The sequence below is a fragment of the Rutidosis leptorrhynchoides genome, chromosome 1 (genome assembly GCF_046630445.1).
Source record: "Rutidosis leptorrhynchoides isolate AG116_Rl617_1_P2 chromosome 1, CSIRO_AGI_Rlap_v1, whole genome shotgun sequence".
In the NCBI taxonomy this organism is placed as follows: Eukaryota; Viridiplantae; Streptophyta; class Magnoliopsida; order Asterales; family Asteraceae; genus Rutidosis; species Rutidosis leptorrhynchoides.
This window is the reverse complement of record NC_092333.1, coordinates 291,553,385-291,578,212: the sequence shown is the minus strand read 5'-3', so window position 1 is coordinate 291,578,212 and position 24,828 is coordinate 291,553,385. Positions and strand designations below refer to the sequence as shown.

The window sequence follows — 24,828 nt, the reverse complement described above, 5'->3', positions numbered from 1 at the left end:
CACCACTTGATTGATGTTGTATTCCAGCAAAATTCATATTGAACTTCATATATAAGAAATAAATAGTGAGTACATTAATATTACACAATATTTTAAACGCAAATAGATAGTACTGAAACATTTAGCAAACATAATGACAAAGACAGACGATATTAAATCGTTTATTTTTCGAAAGACACACAACTTAAATATTCAAGAAATCTTCATATAAATCAGATGGTTTCTCAGTGACTGTTGGATCGACGTTATCCACAAAGTTTACTTCCTTTTCTTTATCTTTCAGCGAATCCTGATACATCTTAACAAGATGTTTAGATGTTCGGCAAGTATTAGCCCAGTGGCCCATTCTACCACATCTGTAGCAAGATTCTTCAGAATTTTTAGAAGAATTTTCTTCAACATCTTGTTTAATGGGCTTGTTTTGTGGTTGATATTTATATTTTCGTGGATTACTATTTCTTTGACCACCACGGCCACGACCACGACCACGTCCACGCCCATTACCATTACCATAAGGATGGTTTCTACCATAGTTATGGCTTTTGGCATGATGATGGTGATGGTTATTATAACCACGACCTTGCCCGCGTCCTTGTCCCTGTTTATAATTATTTGCAGTATTTGCTTCAGGGATTGCAAGTGTACCAGTAGGACGGGATTGCTGATTTTTCATTAATAGCTCATCATTTTGCTCTGCAACTAAGAGATATGAATTAAGTTCAGGATATGTTTTGAACTTTAGCATTCTCAAATTTCTTTGCACTGTGATGTTTGCAGCATTCATTGTGGAGAAAGTTTTCTCCATCATGTCTGCATCACTAATTTCATGTCCACAGAATTTAAGTTGTGAACATGTATTATACAGAGCTGAGCTGTATTCATTTACTTTCTTAAAGTCTTGGAACCTTAATGTTCTCCATTGTTCCATTGCAGCTGGAAGTAAAATTTCTCTTTGATTATTGAATCTGCTTTTGAGACCTTCCCATAAAACATGGGGATCTTCTACAGTCACATAATTATTTTGTAAGCATTCATCAATATGTTGATGAATAAAGCAACATGCCGTAGCTTGTTCTTTTTCAGAACAAGTGTTGTTTTCATTTATGGTTTCAAGAATGCCCATTGATTTAAGATGCATTTTTACTTTTATAACCCATGGCATGTAGTTGTTTCCAGTTGATTCTAAATGAGTAAATTTAAGCTTTTCCAGATTCGACATTTTCTATTATCAAAAATTAAAACAAACATCATGATAAATTAGAGTCAATTTATATTCATAAGTATATAAACATTAAACATAAATTTAATATAACATAAATGATAAGTAGGTGACAGTGTCGACCATGTGTAAGCAATCATAAATAAATGTTATATAACAAAAATATAAATATTAGTAAACATAAATGAAAATTTGGCGACAGTGTCGACCATATATTTTTTCAGGTGGTATAACCGACCTATATCATTCTGGTGGTATAACCGACCATATATCATTTTGGTGGTATAACCGACCATATATCATTTTGGTGGTATAACCGACCATATATCATTTTGGTGGCATAACCGACCATATATCATTTTGGTGGCAGAGCCAACCATATTTAGTATTAAGATTATCGTGCTGATAACGTGTTATAATTCAGTAGGCTTATAACTACCTTTAGTGGTTTGATTCTTGATGTTATAATTCAGTAGGCTTATAACTACCTTTAGTGATTTGATTCTTGATTAAGAATACTAATAATGAAGTGTAAGAACAAAGATGATAATGGAGAAAGAAAGAAACACTTTGTAAGTGTGTGAAATGGTGCAAGTTTAATGCTTGCATTCATGAGTATTTATAGCCTAAAATCTCAATATAAAAATACATACTTTGTGTACCAAAATTGACTATATGTATACACCAAAATTGACTATCCATATCTATATTATTATTATTATTATAACATCCTAAAACATACTCCATATATGAATCAAAACTCATAAAATTTGACAGGCAAAATTTTTCAATAAAAAAATCCATAAATAAATTCATCATAAAATCTGACTCCTTTATCCCCGAATTTAGTACAGAACATAACCAGACTCCAAAACTCATAAGTTTTTTCATCATCACTTCACTGTTATAGATATATATATATATAGATTTACAGATATACAGAGACAAATTAGCTCGTTTCTTTGTATTGTTGATTGTGTGTTGTAAATAATACTTGTATGGACCAAAAACAGCAGCAGAAGATGCAAATGATGATGAAGAAAAAAATGACAGGTTTCAAATTAGCATCAAATCGAAGTCGTTTAGCATTTGGGTTTTTTTTACTCGCATTCTTCATTCTCATGAATTTCTGGATGCTTTCTCGGATCCAAGATTCGGGTCCTGTTAAAGGTCTCAAGTTGCGTTTCTCGAAATCAAATTCATCCATAGTCTCACTTCCGGTAATAATTACATAAATCGAACTCTTTTTTACTTTAATTTTATGTTTAATAAATATAAATATAAATATTTAATATTTCATCATTCTGAGTTAAATTTGTAGTAAAACCTTATCAATTCGTGAGATTTCAACTAAAAATAGGTAATTTTGATTTAATTGTGTGTATCATCGATAAGTTGAGCTGGAATTAGATTTCTACTAGTAATTCCACAATGCAGTTTTCTATTTAAAAAGAATTTGTAGATCATTGCAATCAAAATGCAAACATATATGTTTCAAAAAAGTTTTGATTTTGCTTGACGTTAAAGCATCAAATTGTTATTGAACACTTCAACAGAGATATAAAAGTCTAAATACCTTAGATTTTGTTGACTTAATTGATCCAAATTGAGAAACAAAATTCATTGATCATAATGTTCCTCATTGGAAATATTCATATTCGTGTAATTAAGCGATTCACACATTGTTTTGATTTGTTTCAGCAAGAATTGAGAAAGATAGCTAAAGGTAAAAAGCCACATAAAACGGCTTACGCAAGACTGTTATATAAAGCTGGCCATGCCTTAGCAGAGGTAAGTGTACAAGTCCTTTTAGTCATATTTTTCAAAAAAAGAAAAGAAAAAAAAAAAAAAATAGCAATATCATCATTGATTTTTCTATTATGTTACAGAATCAATACAAGTCTACCGAGCCCAAAGATCTGTGGATGGAAACTTATCATGCTGTTGCTGCAACCTGGCAACCTTGTGCTGATCAACGTGTTTGGAAACCTAGTGGTGATCATTCTCTCACTTTCGTTACAAATTTACACACGATTGTCTACATTTAACATGGAATTGGGTATTGTTATTGTTGTTGTTGTTGTTGTTGGTGCTGCTGCCTTAACTTGGTTTTTGTATGGTGTATGATTTATTGTATTTTCAGAAGGTAATAATGGGTACATTATGGTTACTGCAAATGGGGGTATAAACCAGCAGCGAGTAGCTGTAAGTTGCTTTTAAATTGCATTTCTGACCTCTTTTTATGAAATTTTAAATTTTCAAGTATCCGCAAAAGACGGTTTTTGGAAGTTTTATCGTATCATGATTTTCAACCTCACTCTTGGTTTAATAACCTCAGGTCTGCAATATTGTTGCAGTTGCAAGATTACTTAATGCAACTCTCGTGATCCCAAACTTTATGTTCAGCACTGTTTGGAGAGATACAAGGTAATTAAAATATTCGTCCATATATGTTTTAGTTTTTAATATAATCTATTCATTGATTGTTGATTTTTCTTTATTTTATAGTCAATTTGGAGATATATATCAGGAGGACTATTTTATTGATTACTTGAAGCCCGATATACGTGTAGTGAAGGAATTGCCCAAGGAATTACGGTCGTTGAACCTTGAAGCCATGGATAGTGTGGTTTGTAGTTTATCTAACTTGAAAATAACTCGTTTTAATGCTGAAATTATTCATATATAATGTATTTAATAACTCTATTATTAGGTGACGGATGTTGATATTCCGAAAGAGGCGAAGCCGAGTTTTTACCTGAAATATATTCTTCCGCTTTTAATGAAGAATAGAGTCGTCCACTTTATTGGGTTTGGTAATCGTTTGGCATCTGATCCAATACCATATCACTTGCAGGTACCTTATATTCCGTTTCCATTTGTTGCCTAATTCCATCTATAGTTATTGTGTTATAAAAATTGGACCATTTGATCTGAAATGTTTTTAATGGAAAGTGTTTGGCACTTCGATCATATCTTAGATATCTATAATCAAGGTTGCAAATCTCACTACTTGGAGTACACGTTCGGGACTTTTTAGGGAGTACTCGGCCACTCGGGAATACTCAGATGTTGACCAAGTTTGACTTTGACCTAGTTTTTACCGATTTTCCGAGTAATCCCGAGTTTTGGCCTTTTTTGACCTAGTTTTGACCAATTTTCCGAGTAATCCCGAGTTCTGCAACCGTGTCTAAAATATGATTTCTGGTGTGGATTACTACCTTTTCCCAGTTTGTAATAACAATAATCAGCAAACACGTAATTATAACTCTGAAACGTCCGAAATGATAATGTTGTAACTATCAAGGGAGATTTTCGAGAAGAATATTGTTGTTGAAACTTTGATAATTTCAAGATTAGAGATGTTTAAACGTGTCCTTGTTTTTGTACAGAGACTACGATGCAGATGTAATTTTCATGCACTGCAATTTATTCCAAAAATACAAGCAACGGCCGCATTGCTGATTCAAAGAATGCGTCAGAATGCAACACATTCAGGGTTATTGGATGAAAACCTGGTGGGACCGTTTGCCAAGTCAAAGGGAAAAGTCAAAAAAGATTTCCGATTCTTAGCTTTGCACTTGAGGTTCGAGATTGATATGGTAGCTCATTCTTTATGCGATTTTGGCGGTGGTGAAGAAGAAAAGAACGAGCTGCAAGCGTATCGTGAAGTTCACTTTCCTGGATTAGTGGACCTAAATAACGCCACTAAGTATGGATTACTATTCGTAAATTCATGTTTGATTTTTGTAAAGCTTCGTTCTAAAAGTTTCGATAATTTTCAGGATACCGTCACCAGAAAGGCTTAAGGCAGAAGGTCTATGTCCGTTAATGCCTGAAGAAACCGTGCTTATGCTTGCGGGTCTTGGTTTTAAGCGTGACACCCGTATATTTCTAGCCGGGTCACATATTTATGGAGGAAAATCAAGGCTTAATGCTTTAACAACTCTGTATCCTAATATGGTTACTAAAGAGAATCTGTTGTCATTATCTGAAATTCAACCATTCTTGAACTTCACATCTCAGGTATATTCAACATTTACTTGTCTTTCGAAACAAACAAATGCTTAATTCAGTGTTGTAAAACTCCCCGAGTACTCCTTTTTAGTAACTAACCGAGCCGATTTTCCAAAATCTGAGTAATTAATTGGTCAAAGTCTGTCAATGGGTCGAGATCGGATTTAGTTGGTCAAAATTGTATTTAATCAGTCAATAATTGGTCAATATCTTTGGCTTAGTGGGTCCCTGGTTGTATGTACCATTTTGCAGCTAGCTGCACTAGACTTCATAACGTCTACAGCAGCCGATGTTTTCGCAATGACCGATTCAGGAAGTCAACTGTCATCTTTAGTATCGGGTTACAGAGTATACTACGGTGGTGGGAAGATGCCTACAATCCGACCAAATAAACGCAGACTTGCAGACATATTCACGAAGAACAACACAATCGAGTGGAAAGTGTTTGAAACCCGAATTAGAAAAGCAGTGAGACAAAACAAACGGGTCTTTTCACGACCCGTTGGAAGGAGTGTATATAGATACCCTCGTTGCAGCGAATGTATGTGCAATACACAAGTTATTTTACCTTTTCGTCCTCCAACATCTTCCTAACCTCGTACTTACTGTTTTCCTTTAATTTCTCTCATTCATTCATTACATTAATCTTACACAATTTGTATGTTATACGAATGTAACAGTAATAGTGATAGCTTCTGTGAAATTTTATAAAATGATAACGCGTTTATTCTCAATCCACACTTATTGATTTATAACTTGTAGTATCAGGGAATCAAAAATTGATCCCTTTTTCAGTTTAAACTCACAATTAGGACACCGAAACAGGTAATACTGAGACGGGTATCTTAACGATATGTTTCAAATTTCCTGTTAATACAATCTCACCGTAGCTAAACGAGTCTTGTACTTGTGTGACGTTAAGTATCACTTCCAAATCTTGTGTTCCTTGCGGAGTTATAGTAAACCATGTTGGATTCAATTCGACAGCTACTCCGGTAGGCGGGACAACCGCACACACGTACGTCTCCGCCTTGTCAGCAACATTCTTGACCGTCCTTTTTACTACCTGTGACCCCGACAGCGCTGAAAGTGTCACCGAAGGGACGTTTAGCTCCGATGGTGCGTGAAAAGAGTGCTCACATCGTTCACCGATTGCCGTCTTGATGATTTCCGGATCCGTGTTTGGCAACGAGCACAAGAAACTCATGTAGTCTTCAAATCCTGTTTCACGATCAGTTTATTAGTACTGTACAAGTCTTTAATGCATGTCTAGTAGGAAATCTGTAAGATCATCACGTGAGTCAAAAACCAGCCCTGGATCAACGGCGTGGGTGGCACTAACAAGGCCTGCACCGTGATCAAACGGCGTTGAATGATGCAAAGTGTAGAGTTCCTGGCCTTGGGCCATTATCGGCTCCCCGTCTATATCATATGTAATTGCAGTTGTTGCCATTACTGATGCAATCATCGATGGTGACCATGTAGGATTCATTTGTTTAATCAATGCTGCTATCCCCGCAATATGAGGTGCCGCCATACTCGTACCAGATATCAGCCCGAAGTTAGAACCTGAAAAGTTTGAAACTAAGGGTTGACTTTGACCTGTGTGTTAAAAGGTCAAACATGCACACAGTACAAACAACTTTACCTGACAGAATCGGATGCTTTACGCTCATCGGGCTCCAAGCTGCCCAAATATCGTGACCCGGAGCTAAAATATCTGGCTTCAGCAAATCGATCGGGTTTTTTGATTTGTCAATGAAACTCGGTCCTCTTGAAGAGAATCTGCTAACTATAGGAGCTTTGTTGTTGTACGTAGCAAATCTTCCTTCACCGATTGCTGCTACCCCGTTAAACGCCGTTACAACTCCTTTATCGTTTCGTTCTGTTTGTTTCTCGTAGTAGTCGAGTATAACCTGTGTGTCGCTAGCTTTTGAAATAATAATTCCGGGAATAGAAAACGGATAAGGCTCTGCTATGAAATCACCATAAGTAGGATTAGCAAGAAACACGAAACCCATGAACCCTAGGGTCGTAGCAGTGTTGACAATTGCCGGTATAGATGACGATCCGTTTATAAACCCTTCTGAAAACATGCATATAACAACACTCCGTTGTACAATAACAGGGTCTAGCGCTTCAGGATGTTGACACGCGTCTACATATTCAGGAGTCTTTGGATAATCTCCATTTACCAAGATTGCATCTTTGGCCAAAACTAACATGTATTTTAGTAACCCTTTGCCGAAACTGGGGCCCGCTAGTCCAATGCCACTTATTTTCTGACCATCTCCAAGAACGAGAGAACCAGGGTAGGTTCTGTCAGTGTCACAGGATGCCACACCTATAGCCCAGGGGCTGTACGAGGCAGTCGTGTATGGGTTCGGACCAAAGTTCCCGACAGACTGAATCACCAAAACACCGGCCTTACGAGCAAACAACATAAAGATGTCGAACATGCTTAACATAGTGATGGTTTTTTCAGGTGGTTCATCTGGTCCTATGGAGAGTGATAAGATATCAACTCCATCTTTTATTGCCTGCACCATTAATTACAATTTGTTTTGGTGAGTGCTCACATTATGATTTATTGGGGTGTTACCAGTTATAATATGGGTATGCAGTTCTTACTTGATCAATGGCTGCAAGAACATCTGTTGTTGTTCCTATAGTTGGATATACAGCTTTATAAACAGCAATTCTGAGTAAAAATTTCTTCATAAGTATCTTAGATATCAAATATTAAATTAAATATTAATTATACTATAATAATAATAAAAAGGTAGAATATCTGAGTTAGTACCGTGCGCGTGGCGCCATCCCGCTAGCTCGTCCATAGTTGAAGCCATTAACCACGACTGGAACTCCATAGTTTCCAGCAGCAGTTGATGCTACATGACTGACAAAACAAAACCGGAATGTAGCTAAAAGCAAAATAGATCAAACCGATAGAATTGTTCGTACGTCACCCATAGAATATTGAAATAGAAAAACGTGTTCTTCCTACTAAATATTATATTTTGTATATTCAGTGTTCTAATATGTTATTAGTTCTTAATGGAGTTTAGTGTTGTAGAACTCAGAATTACTCGGTGTGTACTCGCGAGTATTCTTTTTTTTTTTTTTTTTTTTGCAACTCAAGGAGTACTCAGTCAAACTTTGTCAAACTTGGCCAAAACTCGGAATTACTTGGAAAATTGGTGAAAACTCGGAATTACTTGGAAAATTGGTGAAAACTCGGAATTACTTGGAAAATTGGTTAAAACTCGAAATTACTTGGAAAATTTGTCAAAGTCAAACTTGATCAACATCCAAGTACTCACTGAATTGCCGAGTACTCCCTAAAAAGTCCCGACCGAGATGTAAAAGTACAACCAGCCTGACCTGTTATCTACCAAATATCGACTGACGCACTCATTTAGCTACTACGATGTATACCTGCCATGTCCGATTGGATCGTAGGGAGACAAGATGTCAACGGAAGCATTAAGAGTGGCACGTGCTTGAGCTCCGGCTGAGAAAAACCTTGCTGAAACTATCTTTCCATTACATGAACTCCTTGGAAACATAGGTCCCTCATCACAAAAACTAGGAAACAACTGAGTCCGACTTTGAAGGTAATCGTCCTTTCGATCATATGCGAAACTGGGGTGAAGTGGATTGATTCCGGAGTCAACAAAACCTATCACAATTCCTTCACCTGCATTCCTTGGACCTCCCTCTGAAGCCCAAACTCCTTGTGGTAAGTTTAAAAATTTGGGAGTATAACTTGTCATCATTTTAACTCCTCTATCTTTCTCTATCAGCTTAACGCCTGGTGCATTCTTTAACTTGTTCACCTGTATACAAATGTATCTTAATAAGTAAATAAAGATAAAGATAAAGTAAAGATTATAATAATAACAAAAGAATATTATATGAAAGTAATAGACCATAAAAGGGGCATGCATAGCATATATGAATACCTGAGCAGGGGTGGTATGGAGAGAAAAGCCATTGACAATATGGTTGAAACTATATAGCTTTTTGTAAGCACCTTCCTCTAAAGTGCTTTGTAGAAACTCATCATGGGATTCTTCCAACTTCTTTGCATGAGCCTTTAGAATTTCACTATATATATACATGTACATACAATCAAACCAACAAAGTAAGTAATTATTAAACATACAAATGTCACAAAAGTTATGTATCTAAGTGATTCAATGTATAATATTTTTTTTTTAATTAACCTCATGCTTATGTATAAGGGACACAAGTTTAATCCCCACCTGCTTTACTTTGAGGGCTTGGCTTAAAAAAAAAAATTTACTTAAAAGTTGTCGTGTAGTGTATAAAAATGTGTCACTAACATCACCCACGCACGTATAAGAGGGATACACTTTTTTGAATAAAAATGGGAGTAAAAAAAAAAATTCTTCGTTTTTAAAAAAAAAATTTGTTACAAACATTAAGATTAGGTATAAATATGAACATTTAAAAAGACACTTTGTGATAAATATTACTATTATATTGACTAGAAAACGTTCGAAGAAATAATATTCATCCTTAAATGTAATTCCTTCTAACATTCATCGTTATGCTGTGCATGTTATTTTTCGAGCCTTTTTTTCATCTTCTGTGATTTTTTTCTTCTTCAAAATTTAGCCCGATTTAGAGTTTAGGGTTTAGGGTTTAATATTTTGAGTTTATCCCAAAACCCTAAACTCTAAACCGTTCATGTTAAAAACTCAATCTAAACCTTAAATCTAAACCATAAACCCTAATTTTAAACCCTAATTTTTAAATCCTAATATCTAAACACTAAAAAAACGCTCGAATAATAACATGGATTACGATGAATGTTATCAAGAATAACATTTATCGATGAATGTTATTTCTTCGAGCATTTTCTGGTCGCAATAATTAACATTTATCACAAAGTGTCATTTTTAAACGTTCATATTTTCACGTCATCTTAACTTTTGTAAAAAATAAAAATTTTAAACAAAAATTTGCTTCCACCTTCCCTAAAAAAAGTGTTCCCCTCTTAATTATATATATATATATATATATATATATATATATATATATATATATATATATATATATATATATATATATATATATAGGAGAGATCAAGGGATAAGTGACTTTTTTGGGAAAAGGGGATAAGTAAAATGAGACTTTTATATTTTTTTACATTAGAGCTCCAATTTAAAAAAAAAAATCCGTGATCTACTGACATTGTGTAGATTCATAAAAATTTGTTTTTTTTCAACAGGAGCTTAAAATGCATCTGATGCATGTTAATATGTTTTGAGGTTTTTTTGAGTTTTTTTTTTAGGATTTAGCCCGATTTAGAATTTAGAGTTTAGAGTTTAAGGTTTAGGGTTTAGGGTTTAGGGTTTTCGGGTTTACTTCATAAACCCTTAACCCAAAACCCTAACCCCTAAACCCTAAACTCTAAACCGTTCGTATTAAAAACTCATTCTAAAACCCTAATTTCTAAACCCTAAACCCTAATTTCTAAACCCTAAACACTTATAACAACCCTCATATTTCCATACCTGAATTTACTAATTTGACTATAGAGTTGTTATCCATACGTAATATATAATTAAATTTGACATTGATCAAATATTTATTTTTAGTCGACACTTTTTGTTAACTAAAGTTTACACTAATTATATAAAATAATTTTAGTTAATATTAATATTAATTCGTATTATATTTAAAACTATATGAAACATAATTATTAATTAAATGATAAGTTATTTTAATCATTATATATATATTTTTAGCTTATAAAAAAAGAGATTTTTTTATAAATTAAATAATGAGCCCATGAATTTTGACTAAATATTTTCAAAAATAAAAACTTATTAAAAAAATTTTTAACATGTTTTTATTTTTTGTCAAAATTGGCACCTTTATTTTATTTATATTTTTTTTTACCAACCATTTTTTTCCTATAAATACCCACTTCCATTTCATAAAAACTTATATCAAATCTTTGGAAAAACTCTCTCACAAACTTGGGAAAGTACTTGAGGTATTTTCTATATTTTTTATCGAATTACTTTTATTTTTTTGTATATTCTTTAAAAATTCAAATTTAATATATATAAATTATTTTTATATGTTATAATTAGTATTATAAGTATTATGATGTATAAAAATAATTTTGATAATTTATGGAATATTATTTATAATTAAATACGAATTATGTAGTATTTAAACAAAAAAACAATATAAAATTCGTAATAAAATATTAAACAGTAATAAAAATAATTATAAATTTTTTTTGAGATTATTATACTTTTATAAACAAGCAAAAATTATAAAACTTAAATAAATGGGACGATTAGTATTTAAAAAGAATTTACTTTTGCATTATTCTAAACCGAGAGAAATAATAAAGAAAATACAAAATAAATAAAAACGTGTATTAAATATTTTTATAAAATTTTTATATGATTAGTAGCATCACTAGATACTTTAAAAAAAATATAAAAATTAATTTTAAATTATTTTTCCTATTTATTTAATTATAGGCCGATTACAATGGTTAAATAATTAGAAAACATTAAATAAATAATATTTTGATATAAAATTTGATTTAATAATTTTTATAACATTTTTACATAATATAGAACCTGTAAAAAATATAAAATTATTTATTTAGGTCGATTTAATATTTATTACCTAATTAAATTTGATTAATATAAACCGAGTATATATATAAAGAAAAGTGGGAAATAAATACAAAAACTTGATAAAATTATTTTTATAAAATATCCTACTGAATTTTATAATTAACTAAGTTTATAAAAATTATAAATATAATATTTAATGAATTAATATTCGAATTAACATATATTAGTATGATTTTCGATTAACATAAGTATATTACATATACTAAATTAATATTATTATTATAACTTACGGTTAATAACTAAGTATACTATATAATAAAGTATAATACTGATAATGTAAGTTAATAACAATACATTATTAATAAACACATGTTTTATAACTATACTAATTTAATAATAATAACTTATAGTATATAATATAAGATAATCAAATTGTTAATACATTAATAAATATAATATAACATATATAATAACATATAAACCTAAAGTGAAGGTTAATTAAAGATAATGTACAATTCATGTGAACTTCATCGCTACTCACGGTCGTAAGTGAATGATGTCTAGGTTGCCATTTATGGGTAAGCTTGTGGATCTCGAATGCCATGACTTAGATTCTGGTCAAGAGTCCTGGGCCCCCGGTTACATCTGGTCATTCCTGACTTATTTGATAGCAACGAAGTTTGAGTAAAGTTATACAACGTCTTGCTAAAGATTAACCCGAACTTTCTAAAATTGGAAAATTACTATAAGTGGAAACTTTTCATAAATAGTAACCTTTCGAAAATGGAAATTCTTTAGTGAACCATTACTATCAATATAGTACTATATACTATTGTCTGTTAGGCAATGTCTGATCATACGTTCTATCTCTAGGTTGAGATCTCGGTCACGTCCTTCCGTTCAATTCTTTCGTGGAATACTCTTTTGTGCTACTAAGGTGAACTTCATAGCCCCACTTTTTACTGTTTCATAACTGTTTTACAACTTTTGGGGTGAGACACATGCTTGCTTTATAACTGTTTTACGCTTAGACACAAGTACTAAATTGTTAACTATGCTGTCATACTTTGATTCATGCTAAATCCCTACCGTAATATCGTTAATTGCTACGTTTAAATGCAAACTTAATTATTGTGAGTAGGCCTATTGAAAGTAACGTCTCTAACCATTCGACCGTTGGTCTTTGGTTACATAATAATGATTCCACGATACTGACAGTACAAGGTGTCATAGGGTAAATTGTTTAGTAGCGATATTACAAACTGCAGCAACACTTTTAGATTGATATATCTATATTGATCAACTTTAAACTAAATCTTGTGGTCTAAAACTTTGGATATTATTTATAAACCTGTGAATTTCACTCAACCTTTTTGGTTGACACTTTAAGCATGTTTTGTCTCAGGTGATGATTGAGCTAGCTGTTTGCAACTTTGTGATGATAGATTTGATACTTGCATGGAGTCCACATCGCATATTATATTTTAGTTCATAAACATTTATTTTATGTTTTAATAATAATGTAAACATGTATTACTGCTTCCGCTGTTTTATTAACAAAGGTTTTATTTAAAAAGTCTCATATAGAGTCGTTCTCGTTTATACAACTGTGTTATGATATGATTGGTCACAATTACCCCTGGTCCATTTTGGGGGGTGTAACAACACTGTTTTTTTTAATCAAGTGTCATTTTTTCTTTATTTTTTATTAAGATGCATTTGAAGCATGAAAGGCAGTTAACATGCATCAAACAGCGGATAACATGCATCAAATGCATGTTAACGCTCCAGTTAAAAAAAATTATTTTTTTTCTGAATCTACACAATGAAAATAGATACCAACAAGTTTTTTTTTTTTTTTTTTTTTTTTTTTTTTAAATCGGAGCTGTAGAACTAAAGATTTAAAAATTACAAAATCACTTATCCCCTTATCCCACACATGAGTACCTAGCACTGGATCCTTTATATGTATATATATATACACCTTTATATATATATATATATATACACACACACACACATAGTCAAAAGTTCAAACGAGAACAAAAAAAATGGCGAGAACTGCGAGAACCATTAAATTACAAGGATTTTCACACGTGAATAAGTTGAATCACATATAAATTTCGATGGAGAGTAAGATTTAACAAATTTTTTTTTTTTTTGAAAAAACCTATAATTTTACTATATAATCAAATATGTAATTTTTGTTCACGTGTTTGTAAACAATACGAGCATTTCATATAATTCACAATTGAATATGTAATTTGTGGTTGTGAACATTTATTGTCAATGATATGAACATTATATAACAGTTATATGTAATTTGTTGAATATGAATGCATATAAACTATATAATTTAATGGTTCTCGTAGTTCTCGCCTTTTATTGGTTCTAGTTTGAATCTCTCTCTCTCTATATATATATATATATATATATATATATATATATATATATATATATATATATATATATATATATATATATATATATATATATATATATATATATATATATATATATATATATAATGTGTTTACTCAAAACATTTTACGTATAAAATGTATTTTACAGACACTCAGATTCTTGCAAGGTGCAATTAGTAAGTTTTCATACGAAACACATGATTTGAATGTCATTATCAATCTACACATTTGTAAATAATATGTTCACAAAAAACCTTTGTGAAAATATACTTTTGAGCTTTATGCTACATTAATTTTTCATAAAAATGTTACATAGTAAAAATCAAACTATAACTTTTTGACATACATTTAAATCAAGGAGCATTTCATATTAACGAGTAACGGAATGGCCCGCACATTGTTGCGGATGCGGTTGAATTGTTGTGATTTTGTAGTTGTTTAGTTAGGGGTTATAGTATAATATTATTCGATATCATTAGTGTTTGTGCAACATTAGTTATTTAGATAAATAAAATGGCTATAACGTTTGTCTTGTTTATTTCGCTACATACATAGGGAATGTTTTACGACTATTCCTTTTTTTTCGGGATCTTTGTCTTCATTTTCTGAAAACAACATTCTTCTTTGCAGTTGTGTTGGTTCCACGTTCTTCGTGCTTGATTGGAGTGAGATGTATTTATTTTATAAATAGATAATTTACGAACAAATAAAAAATAGTAATGAAAACTAGATATATCCCTAAGATAGATTAGATAAACGCATGTAATCCAATACCTCATATTTGATATATTGGGCCTTAAAATCTTTTAAAAAATCAATAACAAAGACAAATAAAAGCTAGATTCGAGCTCTTGACCTTCTGTTTGAGCTTAAGAGATGAGTGTATGATCGATCATTCATGCTAATTCAACATATGTTATATATATATATATATATATATATATATATATATATATATATATATATATATATATATATATATATATATATATATATATATATTTACGAAACATAATATTTAAGACATACCAACGACATACTAAATAACATAATACGACAACATTCGGTGTGCTTTTTAATATATAAAGAGTAATGATGATTGATGTTTTTTAGCTAGTCGATGAATGAAAAAATCAAACGTGTGAGTGGAAGAATTTAAGTTTGGGGGTATCAGCAGATCAAATCGCTCTTTTTAATAGGCGAGTGCTTTTTATAGGGTATTGAAAGTAGAGTACAAGATCAAGTATGATCTCAATTTACTTGAACAGAAAACTGTGAACGTAGGGTATTTAATTGGATGTATATGTAGCATACATAATAACTAAATAAGGAACCAAGAATCCTTGAAGAACAACCCAATTATATGCTTTGGGAACAAGCCAAACACGAAGTTTCATGAAAACTTCCTTTGCCTTAGGGAACACGTTTTTCCCTTTCCTTAGGATCACGTTTCCAACAATATCCACCTTGAGCCCAAGGATATAGTTTCAAGCGTTGATGTCGCCGCACCCCTAAGGGTATTAAACTCGAATGATACCAACTAATTCCAGACACTAATGGAACTTAGTTGGTGGTAGTACTTTTGTAAGCATATTGGCCGGGTTCTCGCTTGTATGAATCTTTTCGACCATTATTTCACCTTTTTCAACTATATCTCGAACAAAATGGTATCTAGCTTCAATATGTTAGGTCTTGGAATGGAACTTGTGATTCTTCACTATGTGTATTGCACTTTGATTATCACAATATACTGTAAGAACATCTTGAGACAACCCCAATTCATTTACCATACCACGAATCCATATAGCTTCTTTCATTCCTTCTGTATTTGAGATGTACTAAGCTTCCATTGTTGACAGAGCAACAATTAATTGTAACGACGAGAACCAACTTATAGCTGAACCACAGTGAGAAAATACATACGAGGACAAACGTTTTCCCTTGTCTAAGTCACCCCCATAATCAGAATCAACATACCCCTGCACACCGTGTATACCTGCTCGATTCTTATCATATGATAATCCAATGTTCCTTGAACCCTTTAATTACCAAACTATATTTTTTACTTCTTCCCAATGGAGTTTTCCAGGGTTATGCACATAACTGTTTACAAAGCTCACGTGAGCTAAATCAAGCCGAGTACACACCATGGCATACATAAGACTCCTAACAACGCTTGAATAAGGTACGGATGACATCAACAACTTTTGGTCTTGCAATGATGGACACTAATCGGAGTTTAGTTTAAAATGTGGTGTTAGAGGGATAGACACAGGTTTAAAATTACTCATGTTAAACCTTTCTAATATCTTTGAGATGTAGTTTTATTGTGATAAAGTGAGCTTACCATTCTTGCGATTTCGTGTGATATCCATTCCGAAAATTCGTTTAGCTGGCCCGTGATCTTTCATCTCAAATTCCTTGTTTAACTGATCCTTTAGCTCCCTAATGTGTGCTACGCTTGAGGATGCCAGTAGCATGTCGTCCACATAGAGGACTAGATAAACAATAGACTCGTCCGGAAATGTCTTAAAATAGACACAATCATCATAATTGATGTGACAATATTTGTGTTGTAACATGAATGAGTCGAACCTTTTATACCATTGGATGAGCGATTGCTTTAAGCCATAAAGAGACTTCTTGAGTTTGCACACATACTCTTCCTTTCCAGGAACTTCAAATCCGTCTGGTTGCTTGATGTATATTTGCGTTGAGCATGGAGGAAGGCAGTCTTAGCGTCTATTTGTTCAAGCTCTAGGTCTAGAAGAACAACGATCGAGAGCATTATACAAATAGAGGTACGGCGTACTATGAGTGATAATACCTCATTAAAATTGATATCTTCTCGTTGGTCAAAACCCCAAACTACAAAACGTGCTTTTTATCTCTTACTTTCGACACCAGGTGTTCCTTCTTTGATCTTGAACAACCACTTGCAGCTAATGGCTCGTTTATTATTTGGTAATTTCATTAGATCCCATGTTTTATTCTTGTGCAGACTTTCCACTTCCTCCTACATTGCTATAGCCCATTTATCTGCATCATTACTTACTATAACTTCAACATAAGATCTGGGTTCATTATTTTCAATCTCTGACGCTGCTGCAAAGCTGTATGCTACGATATTGTATTCGTAGTCCTCGAGCCTCAAGAGTCTGATAGGTTGTGATCAATCCTAGATTAAGATGTTACTTTAATCCACAACTGAGTGCAATAAAGGGGTGGAATGGGTGGTTGGTGATGTTTATGGGACCTAATGATCGTTTTTCATTTAGAAAAGCAATGATCGATCACCCCCGTCCCGATCTTGAGGAAATTACCTTAACAGAATGTGAATTTACACTTGGGCGTGATCACAAGTCAATCACAAAGGCTAGAGCAATTCCTTGGAATCAACAACCTAAAATGAGAGGCCAAGCTCCCTATTTATAGGTTTGGAATTCTTAGCGAATTCTCGTTTTGTGTCCGCGGTTCGCCATCCACCATAACTTTGCAAATGTCTTCCGCAACCCTGAAGGTTCGCGAATCTTCACTTCACACTAGTTTGTTACCTTTGTGGTCTTTCTATTTCTCTGAACTACTCTCGCTTTTAGCCTTTTTACGCTTAAAATATACATACGCAAGGCTATGTATATAATCAAGTCCCTCCAGTTTATTATGTTGCATTTATGCATAAAAAATGCAACATGATAAACTCTAAAGATAATTGTTTCTAATAGAATTATCTTTAACAGCTCAACCATGCTTAAGAAAATTCGCTATGTTTAATCATGGAAATGATTAATGCGATATCCACGTCTTATCAATTGCGTCAGAACGGTTTAATTAATAACCGTTAGATTAATGGCTATTCGATTATAGCCGTTAGATTGCTCATCATAACAAGTGAGAATATACAATCTCTACTCCCCTATAAATATAAATTAACGCGATCGTAACTCAGTCACACTCGTTTCTCGATTACGATTCCATATTTCATAAAATTCATTCGCTTTCTTCCAACAACGCACTTATCATATTTCTCACGTTTCTTATTCACCTTCGTCCAACAAACATTATGTCTACTAAACCTTCATCTTCATCATCAGACATACCAACTCCAAACGACTTTGTATCCTACATGTCCGATGAAAAAATTAGCCAACTAAAGGCTTATTACCCCTCAATCGCACCATATTCGCCCACCGCACTGTCAACGACGGACAGAGCGCACAATCCCCCAAAAGGGATGGTGTCGGTGTATGAAGCCGCAATGTTCCATAGGAACTTACGATTTCCCGCTACAGATTTTTTTCTTCAAATTTGCAGCTTTTACCAAATTGGTCTTTCACAACTGCATCCTAATGCAGTAAACAAGATCATTTTATTTGAAATGTATTGCAACGCAATCAACGAAATCCCAACAGTCAACGCATTCCGTCACTTTAATAGTTTTTGTTTTTGCGACAAAGGGTGGTATACATTCAAATCGCGCAATAAAATCATGAAAACGCCAAAGGATTCCATTGGGAATTGGCGCAACTCCTTTTTCTTCGTGAAGGACTCTGTAGGTAGCGGACACGCAGAGCTATTACAATGGTCCTTTGAAATCAATAAGGAAACTACCATGCCTCCTACCCTTGACGACAATGACACAACAATGTTCAACATCGTCAAAGATTCCAACTTGATAATGCGACCATACGGGATTGTTTCGCTATACATTGGCAGAGTGTCAACTTACTGGTCGTGAAACGATCGCAATGACCTGTTTTTGAATGGCCAAAATCAAGGTATGATACATAACTTATAGATTAATTAATTTCGCAATTTATTTATTTACAGAGAATTCCCATCTAGTAACATATGTCCGTTTATTTTGCAGAAATTGGCCTGAATACCGTTATGAAGCTTGATGATGTTCGAGACATCAGAGCTAAGGGTAAGTGGAAAATGGAGGCATCGCAAGCTGTGACGCCAACATCAAAGCGGACACGCGCTACGCGTGACCCCGACTCTGCAGCGGATGATACCACTGAAGACGTAGAATGTAAGCAACTTCACAATCGCGCGCGCTGTTACTGCATTTACTTAGTAGAATGCTTACTTATTATTTGTTTTCTTAGTTGTTATTTTGCAGCGCCTACGTTGGATCTAACCCATGACGATGACAACGTCCAATTCAACATCCCAGGCGCAATTCCCGAAAACATTGACAACGCTTTTGAGAATACTGAAAACATGCCGTATGACAACATTCTCAATTAAATCGCCTCTCCTCCCAACACTATTACCTCAATACGGCTTAACCACTTTTCATAACGCCTTCATGTAAGTCATGAAAGCGCTACTAATCAGTACCACCGTCTTGCTGACGCGATACCTGAAGATGTTCTTAACGAATATCGTAATCTTGGAGATAGAGAAGCGGAGGGAATTACAGTCCAAAACTGCTTTAGCGTAGTTTGCTCTGAACTCGATGGGCTTGAGCGCAATTCTCGAGTGTTCAAGGAGCTCAAAGCGGAACGCGCTAAGGTTAAACGTCTTGAAAAAGAAAATTTGAAACTTAAGCGCCAACTTAGTACTTCAGAAGAAAAGGCTGCGAATGCCTTAGAAAAACGAAAACTGCGGAAGATCAATTCCGCAAACTTCTAAAGTATTTGCCCAAGCTCGGGTACAAGATAATGGACTCCGTATCCGTTACATAAAAGTTCGGGGACTATGTCGCAGCTTTGAAGCTGCATACTCGCTGTATATTTTTTGACTTGCTTAGCAGCGTCGTCAATCTTCCCTCCTCGCTTCCTGACAACATTTCCTCACAAATATGCGAAACTGAGGATGCAACGTTAGATTTAAAGGAGGCTGAACAAGCGGTTGTGAAGATTGATATCCCCTCGCTCATTGAACTTAGCGAGAGGGACGATGCTACCGTAGATGATGTAATTAATTTAAAACTTTAAGTCCTTAGTATTTTAGCTAATTTGTAATTCTACCATCCGCAATTATCATTGCGTATTTTGTGTTTTTTGCCGCACATACTTTGCGGGTTTATAATGAAATATTTTCTTTCTTTCAGTTGCAACTGTTATTTTATTTATATAACGCTTGATTAATGTACTCATGATTTCTAGACTTGCCCTTTGCAACCTCCATGTTCGCTATTGTGCACATAACAAACACGTACTATTGTGAAACAATCTTTTACATATCATGAATATTCTAAGTCCACCATAGCGATCCTTAGGTATATGTATGTCTACAACGCAAAAGTTTGAAATTTCAAGTATGCGACCTTGCATATTTTTGCGTTATAATTCTATCACTTTTTTCATATTAAAGTTCACAAAATATTGAACAAACTTTATTAATTCGAATAATAAAATGAAGTGGATTACATGCTAGTTTCACGACTTATACTATAGCGCGAATGTTGCAATTCCAATTTGGTTATACTATCAGCCTACTTGTACTCTATTTCGCTTAACTATCAGCGCACATCGTTTGGAAATTGCTAAGACTTCTGTGTTTATTCAAAATGCTTTCTCCTTACTATTATCTGCCATCATGTGGCCTTCCACACCAACATTTTCCCATGCAGCTAATATCGTACACACCTCCTCTGTGATCGTAGAGTTTAATGTTACAATACCTCTGCACGTTGCAAATTTAACAATTCCATGAATTGTAGATGAAATGGCGCCCAACTGATGCAACGTTGTACGCCCTTGCAACATGTTATAGCATGAAGCGCTACGCAAAACATACAAATTCAATTTCACCTTTCGCTTTAACGCAGCATCAAATTCATCTACCAATTCAACATCCAATTCCAACTGCCCTATGGGCCATGACGATTCACCGGAGAAACCAGAGAGCGAAACCGCAGTAGGCTTCAAGCTCGCCTTGATTTCTTAAGGTAATTTTTGGAAAAAAAATTCATACATAACATCAACACTACTTCCTGTATCCACATGCACCTTCCTGATCATAATTCCCATATCAGCTATGTTGCAAGAAACCATAATGGGTTCTTCTGAAAATCCACCACTTTGTATTGGCGGCAAAGGTATCAGTACATTTCACCATTCTTCCATATTAGCGGCATAAACAGCCCGCTCAAAAGCCTCATGATTTATTTCCACCATGTTTATAACCTTCACCTCTTGCAAATTCTCCTTCCTACCCACAAACTTCACACTCAAATTTTTTACTGCTGGGGCCTTTCGTTCTTGCTAAACATTGGCATTAACAATTGCCGTCTTAGGAGTATTTGCCCCATTTTGCACAATCACTGCATTCGCTGTGCTACTCGCTTTGTCATTTATCAAATGTTATAGCCTTCCCTGAGTAACCACTTCCGCAATTAATTCAACCAGGTCGCGACACCTATTGGTATCATGGCCGTGATCATCATGGAAAATGCAAAACTTCGATTTATCCCGCCTATTGTTGTCTGACAATGCCATAGGATCCGCAAAAGCTCGAGAAACTCGATCTTGAAGCAATATCTCCTTTGGTGTCTTTGATAACGTGGCAACAATGCTAAATGAATCGCTACTCCATTTGCGTGAAGAGTTCCTGTCGCGATTATTGTAACCTTGGTTATCATTGTTACGGTGCCTATTTTGCCCATATCCACCACCATTATATCTTCGATGATAATTACCTCCCCGGTTATTATCGCGATAACCATCGCTGTTACCATCATGGTACGAATCATTATCATCACGCTAATTTTTATCTTTTCCCCAGCTACAAGTTTGCACAATGCTAATATCCTCACCGCAGCGAATGTAATCATGTGTTTCCTTCATAACTATCGCAAAGGTTGGCGGAACATCCCTTGGGCAATCTTCGTACTAAAGTTGGGTGCTTCTACGGATTAATAGCGTGCACAAAACCTGAAATCTTTTGATCCTCTTGTAAATTCGGGATTTTCTGGCATTCATATACGTAGCGAGTTAAGAGCGCAGCTAACGTTTCCTTAAACCCTTGTTTAATATCGTGGCATTCGATATGAGTCTTCTTTTGCGGTAGAAAATTTTGAAACTGCAGCAGAAATTTTTCGCGCAACTCAATAAAGCCAGTAATACTTCTCGTGCTTAGGTTATTAAACCATTCTCGTGCTAACCCCTGTAGAACCATTGGAAATACTCTACACGCTACAGGCTCGTCCCAATTGTAAGTGCTCACCACACCTTCAAATCTTTGAAGAAAATCCAATGGATCAGTTAACCCCGAATATACGCCCAGAGTTGCGGGCACAATGGGCGGCGTTGTAATGGGGTAATTAGATATGTGTGGCACAAATTTGTCATTGACAAGGGTTATTTCCGTGGCTTTTTTGGGACATGTGTCATTAGCCTCTTCGCAATATTTTTTCATCATTTGCTGGAGAAAATCTGGTTGCTCAAACTTGTATTGCATCTCTTTTGGCGCTATCTTGTGAAAGATATCTGTTAGAAAAGATTGGACATTCTCTCTTTCGATGGCATGTGAATTTTCGCCTTGCTTCCATACATCGCGGAATCGGCGTAGAGTTTCGCTTTCGTTTGACTTGCTGTATTTTGACCACCTCAAGATCACTTTCTGAAGTGTCTGCATGATTTGGCTATGTGAAGTTTTTAGCATGCATTGGTGAACCGAAAGCACCACGTCCTCGGGTATGAACATCAACATCACTAACTTGATTAACAAATTTCTGCGCTTTTGACAAAACATCATTCATCGGCCATTCATAGTTGCGAGGTATCTGAAGATCACGGCCTTGATCATGAAGCAATTTCTGCGTTATTGCCTCTTTCCCTACCTTTTTAGCGATATTAAGAGCGCCTTCAATTGGCAAATTTTTTTCTACATTCACTTGCGAATTAGCAGATGTAGATTTTGAACGGAGTTCATCCAAAATATATTCTTCGCGATTCTGCTGAGGATTTCTTCGCGCAACAGCCATTTTCTCAAGCACAACGCTTGATTGCGGGTCATTACTAGGCACAGTGCCTTCAGATGTTTTAGCAAGCGATTCTTTTAATTGCTTGCTCGTGTCAGAGCTCGTTTAAATATCAAACGGAGTTGAATCTTACGAATCAAGAACATTAGCAGAACTGCTATTTTTCTTTTTTGTCGCCATTTCAGTTTCGCCTTTATCTCGGCAGCGCGTTTACCTGCAGATCATCAAACAGTGTACAAAATTTTAAAATTAAACTCGAAATTAATCAATTCGTTATTACGACATTTAAAATTTCAAATTCAATTTTATGTGTGTCCCACGGATGGCGCCAATTGATCAATCCTAGATTAAGATGTTACTTTAATCCAAGATTGAGTGCAATAAAGGGGTGAAATGGGTGGTTGGTGATGTTTAAGGGACCTAATGATCTTTTTTCATTTAGAAAAGCAATGATCAATCACCTCGTCCCGGTCTTGAGGAAATTACGTTAACACAATGTGAATTTACACTTGGGCGTGATCACAAGTCAATCACAAAGGCTAGAGCAATTCCTTGAAATCAACAACCTAAAATGAGAGGCCAAGCTCCCTATTTATAGGTTTGGAATTCTTAGCGAATTCTCTTTTTGTGTCCGCGGTTCGCCATCCGCCATAACTTTGCAGATGTCTTCCGCAACCCTGAAGGTTCGCGAATCTTCACTTCACACTAGTTTGCGTTCGCGTTACCTTCGCGGTCTTTCTATTTCTCTGAGCTGCTCTCGCTTTTAGCCTTTTTACGCTTAAAATATACATACGCAAGGCTATGTATATAATCAGTTTGTCATCTTGCTCGATCACGAGCCAACAAATAATCAGGTTTGGTCTGTTGTACATCAGCATCATCAGAAACATGCTCATGTTCAGTTTCAGGCTGGGCAGCACCGATTGGTTATGTGTTTATTTGGAGATGTGTATCACAGTCAAGCTCCACCTTATCAGTGGTAGTGTCGACAATTTTTTCGAGAGGTTCCGAGCTTTGATTTCTCGTGTTTGGATTTAGAAGGGCTTTTTCGTGAAATGTAAGATCACAACTATGTATGATTTTCATGTACATTAGATATGGACACCATACATGATAGCCTTTTACTCCAGATCCATAGCCTAAGAATATACATTTGACAGCACGAGGGGCAAGCTTACCCTCGCTTGCGTGAACGTATACAGGGCATCCAAAACTTCTGATATGAGTGTATTGCACTTGGTTTCCAGACCACAATTCTTCCAGAATTATGTCTTCAAGTACCGGCGAGGGAATTTAATTCAACAGTAAAATGTGAATGTCGGGTATTGAATTGTATGTATATGTCGACTAGGGATGTGCCTATTTTTACAGGCGTACGTAATAGCTAAATAAGGAAACAAGAATCCTTGGAGAACAATTCAATTCTATGTTTTGGGAACAAGCCAAACACGAAGTTGTACGAAAACTTCCTTTGCTTTAGGGAACACATTTTTCTTCTGCTTATGGAACACGTTATTCCCTTTTCTTCAGGATCACGTTTCAAACAGGTGTGGATGGATTTGCATGATTCAAGGCAACCGATCTCGAGTTTTATTGGTGGCA

The 24,828-nt window shown here is 34.6% G+C and overlaps 3 protein-coding genes across 3 annotated transcripts; 1 reads left to right on the top strand and 2 right to left on the bottom strand.

Annotated features, from left to right (window-relative positions):
• The first annotated feature begins 2,122 nt into the window (after positions 1-2,122).
• Positions 2,123-5,953, top strand: LOC139870050 (O-fucosyltransferase 15). The gene is made up of 10 exons (XM_071857904.1): positions 2,123-2,439; positions 2,921-3,010; positions 3,109-3,214; positions 3,363-3,424; positions 3,558-3,646; positions 3,728-3,848; positions 3,933-4,076; positions 4,612-4,931; positions 5,005-5,245; positions 5,489-5,953. The coding sequence occupies exons 1-10, from the start codon at positions 2,218-2,220 to the stop codon at positions 5,828-5,830; spliced, it is 1,737 nt and encodes a 578-aa protein (XP_071714005.1). The 5' UTR covers positions 2,123-2,217; the 3' UTR covers positions 5,831-5,953.
• Positions 5,954-6,044: 91 nt separating this feature from the next.
• On the bottom strand, positions 6,045-19,001 carry LOC139898504 (subtilisin-like protease SBT2.4). The gene is made up of 9 exons (XM_071881248.1): positions 18,759-19,001; positions 18,337-18,413; positions 9,202-9,346; positions 8,675-9,075; positions 8,040-8,135; positions 7,868-7,937; positions 6,885-7,776; positions 6,533-6,805; positions 6,045-6,457 (listed from the first exon to the last, which is right to left on the bottom strand). Exons 1-9 carry the CDS (start codon positions 18,999-19,001, stop codon positions 6,045-6,047), a joined length of 2,610 nt encoding a protein of 869 aa, XP_071737349.1.
• Positions 19,002-20,806: 1,805 nt separating this feature from the next.
• Positions 20,807-22,880, bottom strand: LOC139898495 (uncharacterized). The gene is made up of 5 exons (XM_071881241.1): positions 22,156-22,880; positions 21,629-21,971; positions 21,360-21,508; positions 21,235-21,257; positions 20,807-21,186 (listed from the first exon to the last, which is right to left on the bottom strand). Exons 1-5 carry the CDS (start codon positions 22,878-22,880, stop codon positions 20,807-20,809), a joined length of 1,620 nt encoding a protein of 539 aa, XP_071737342.1.
• Between the last annotated feature and the right edge of the window lie 1,948 nt (positions 22,881-24,828).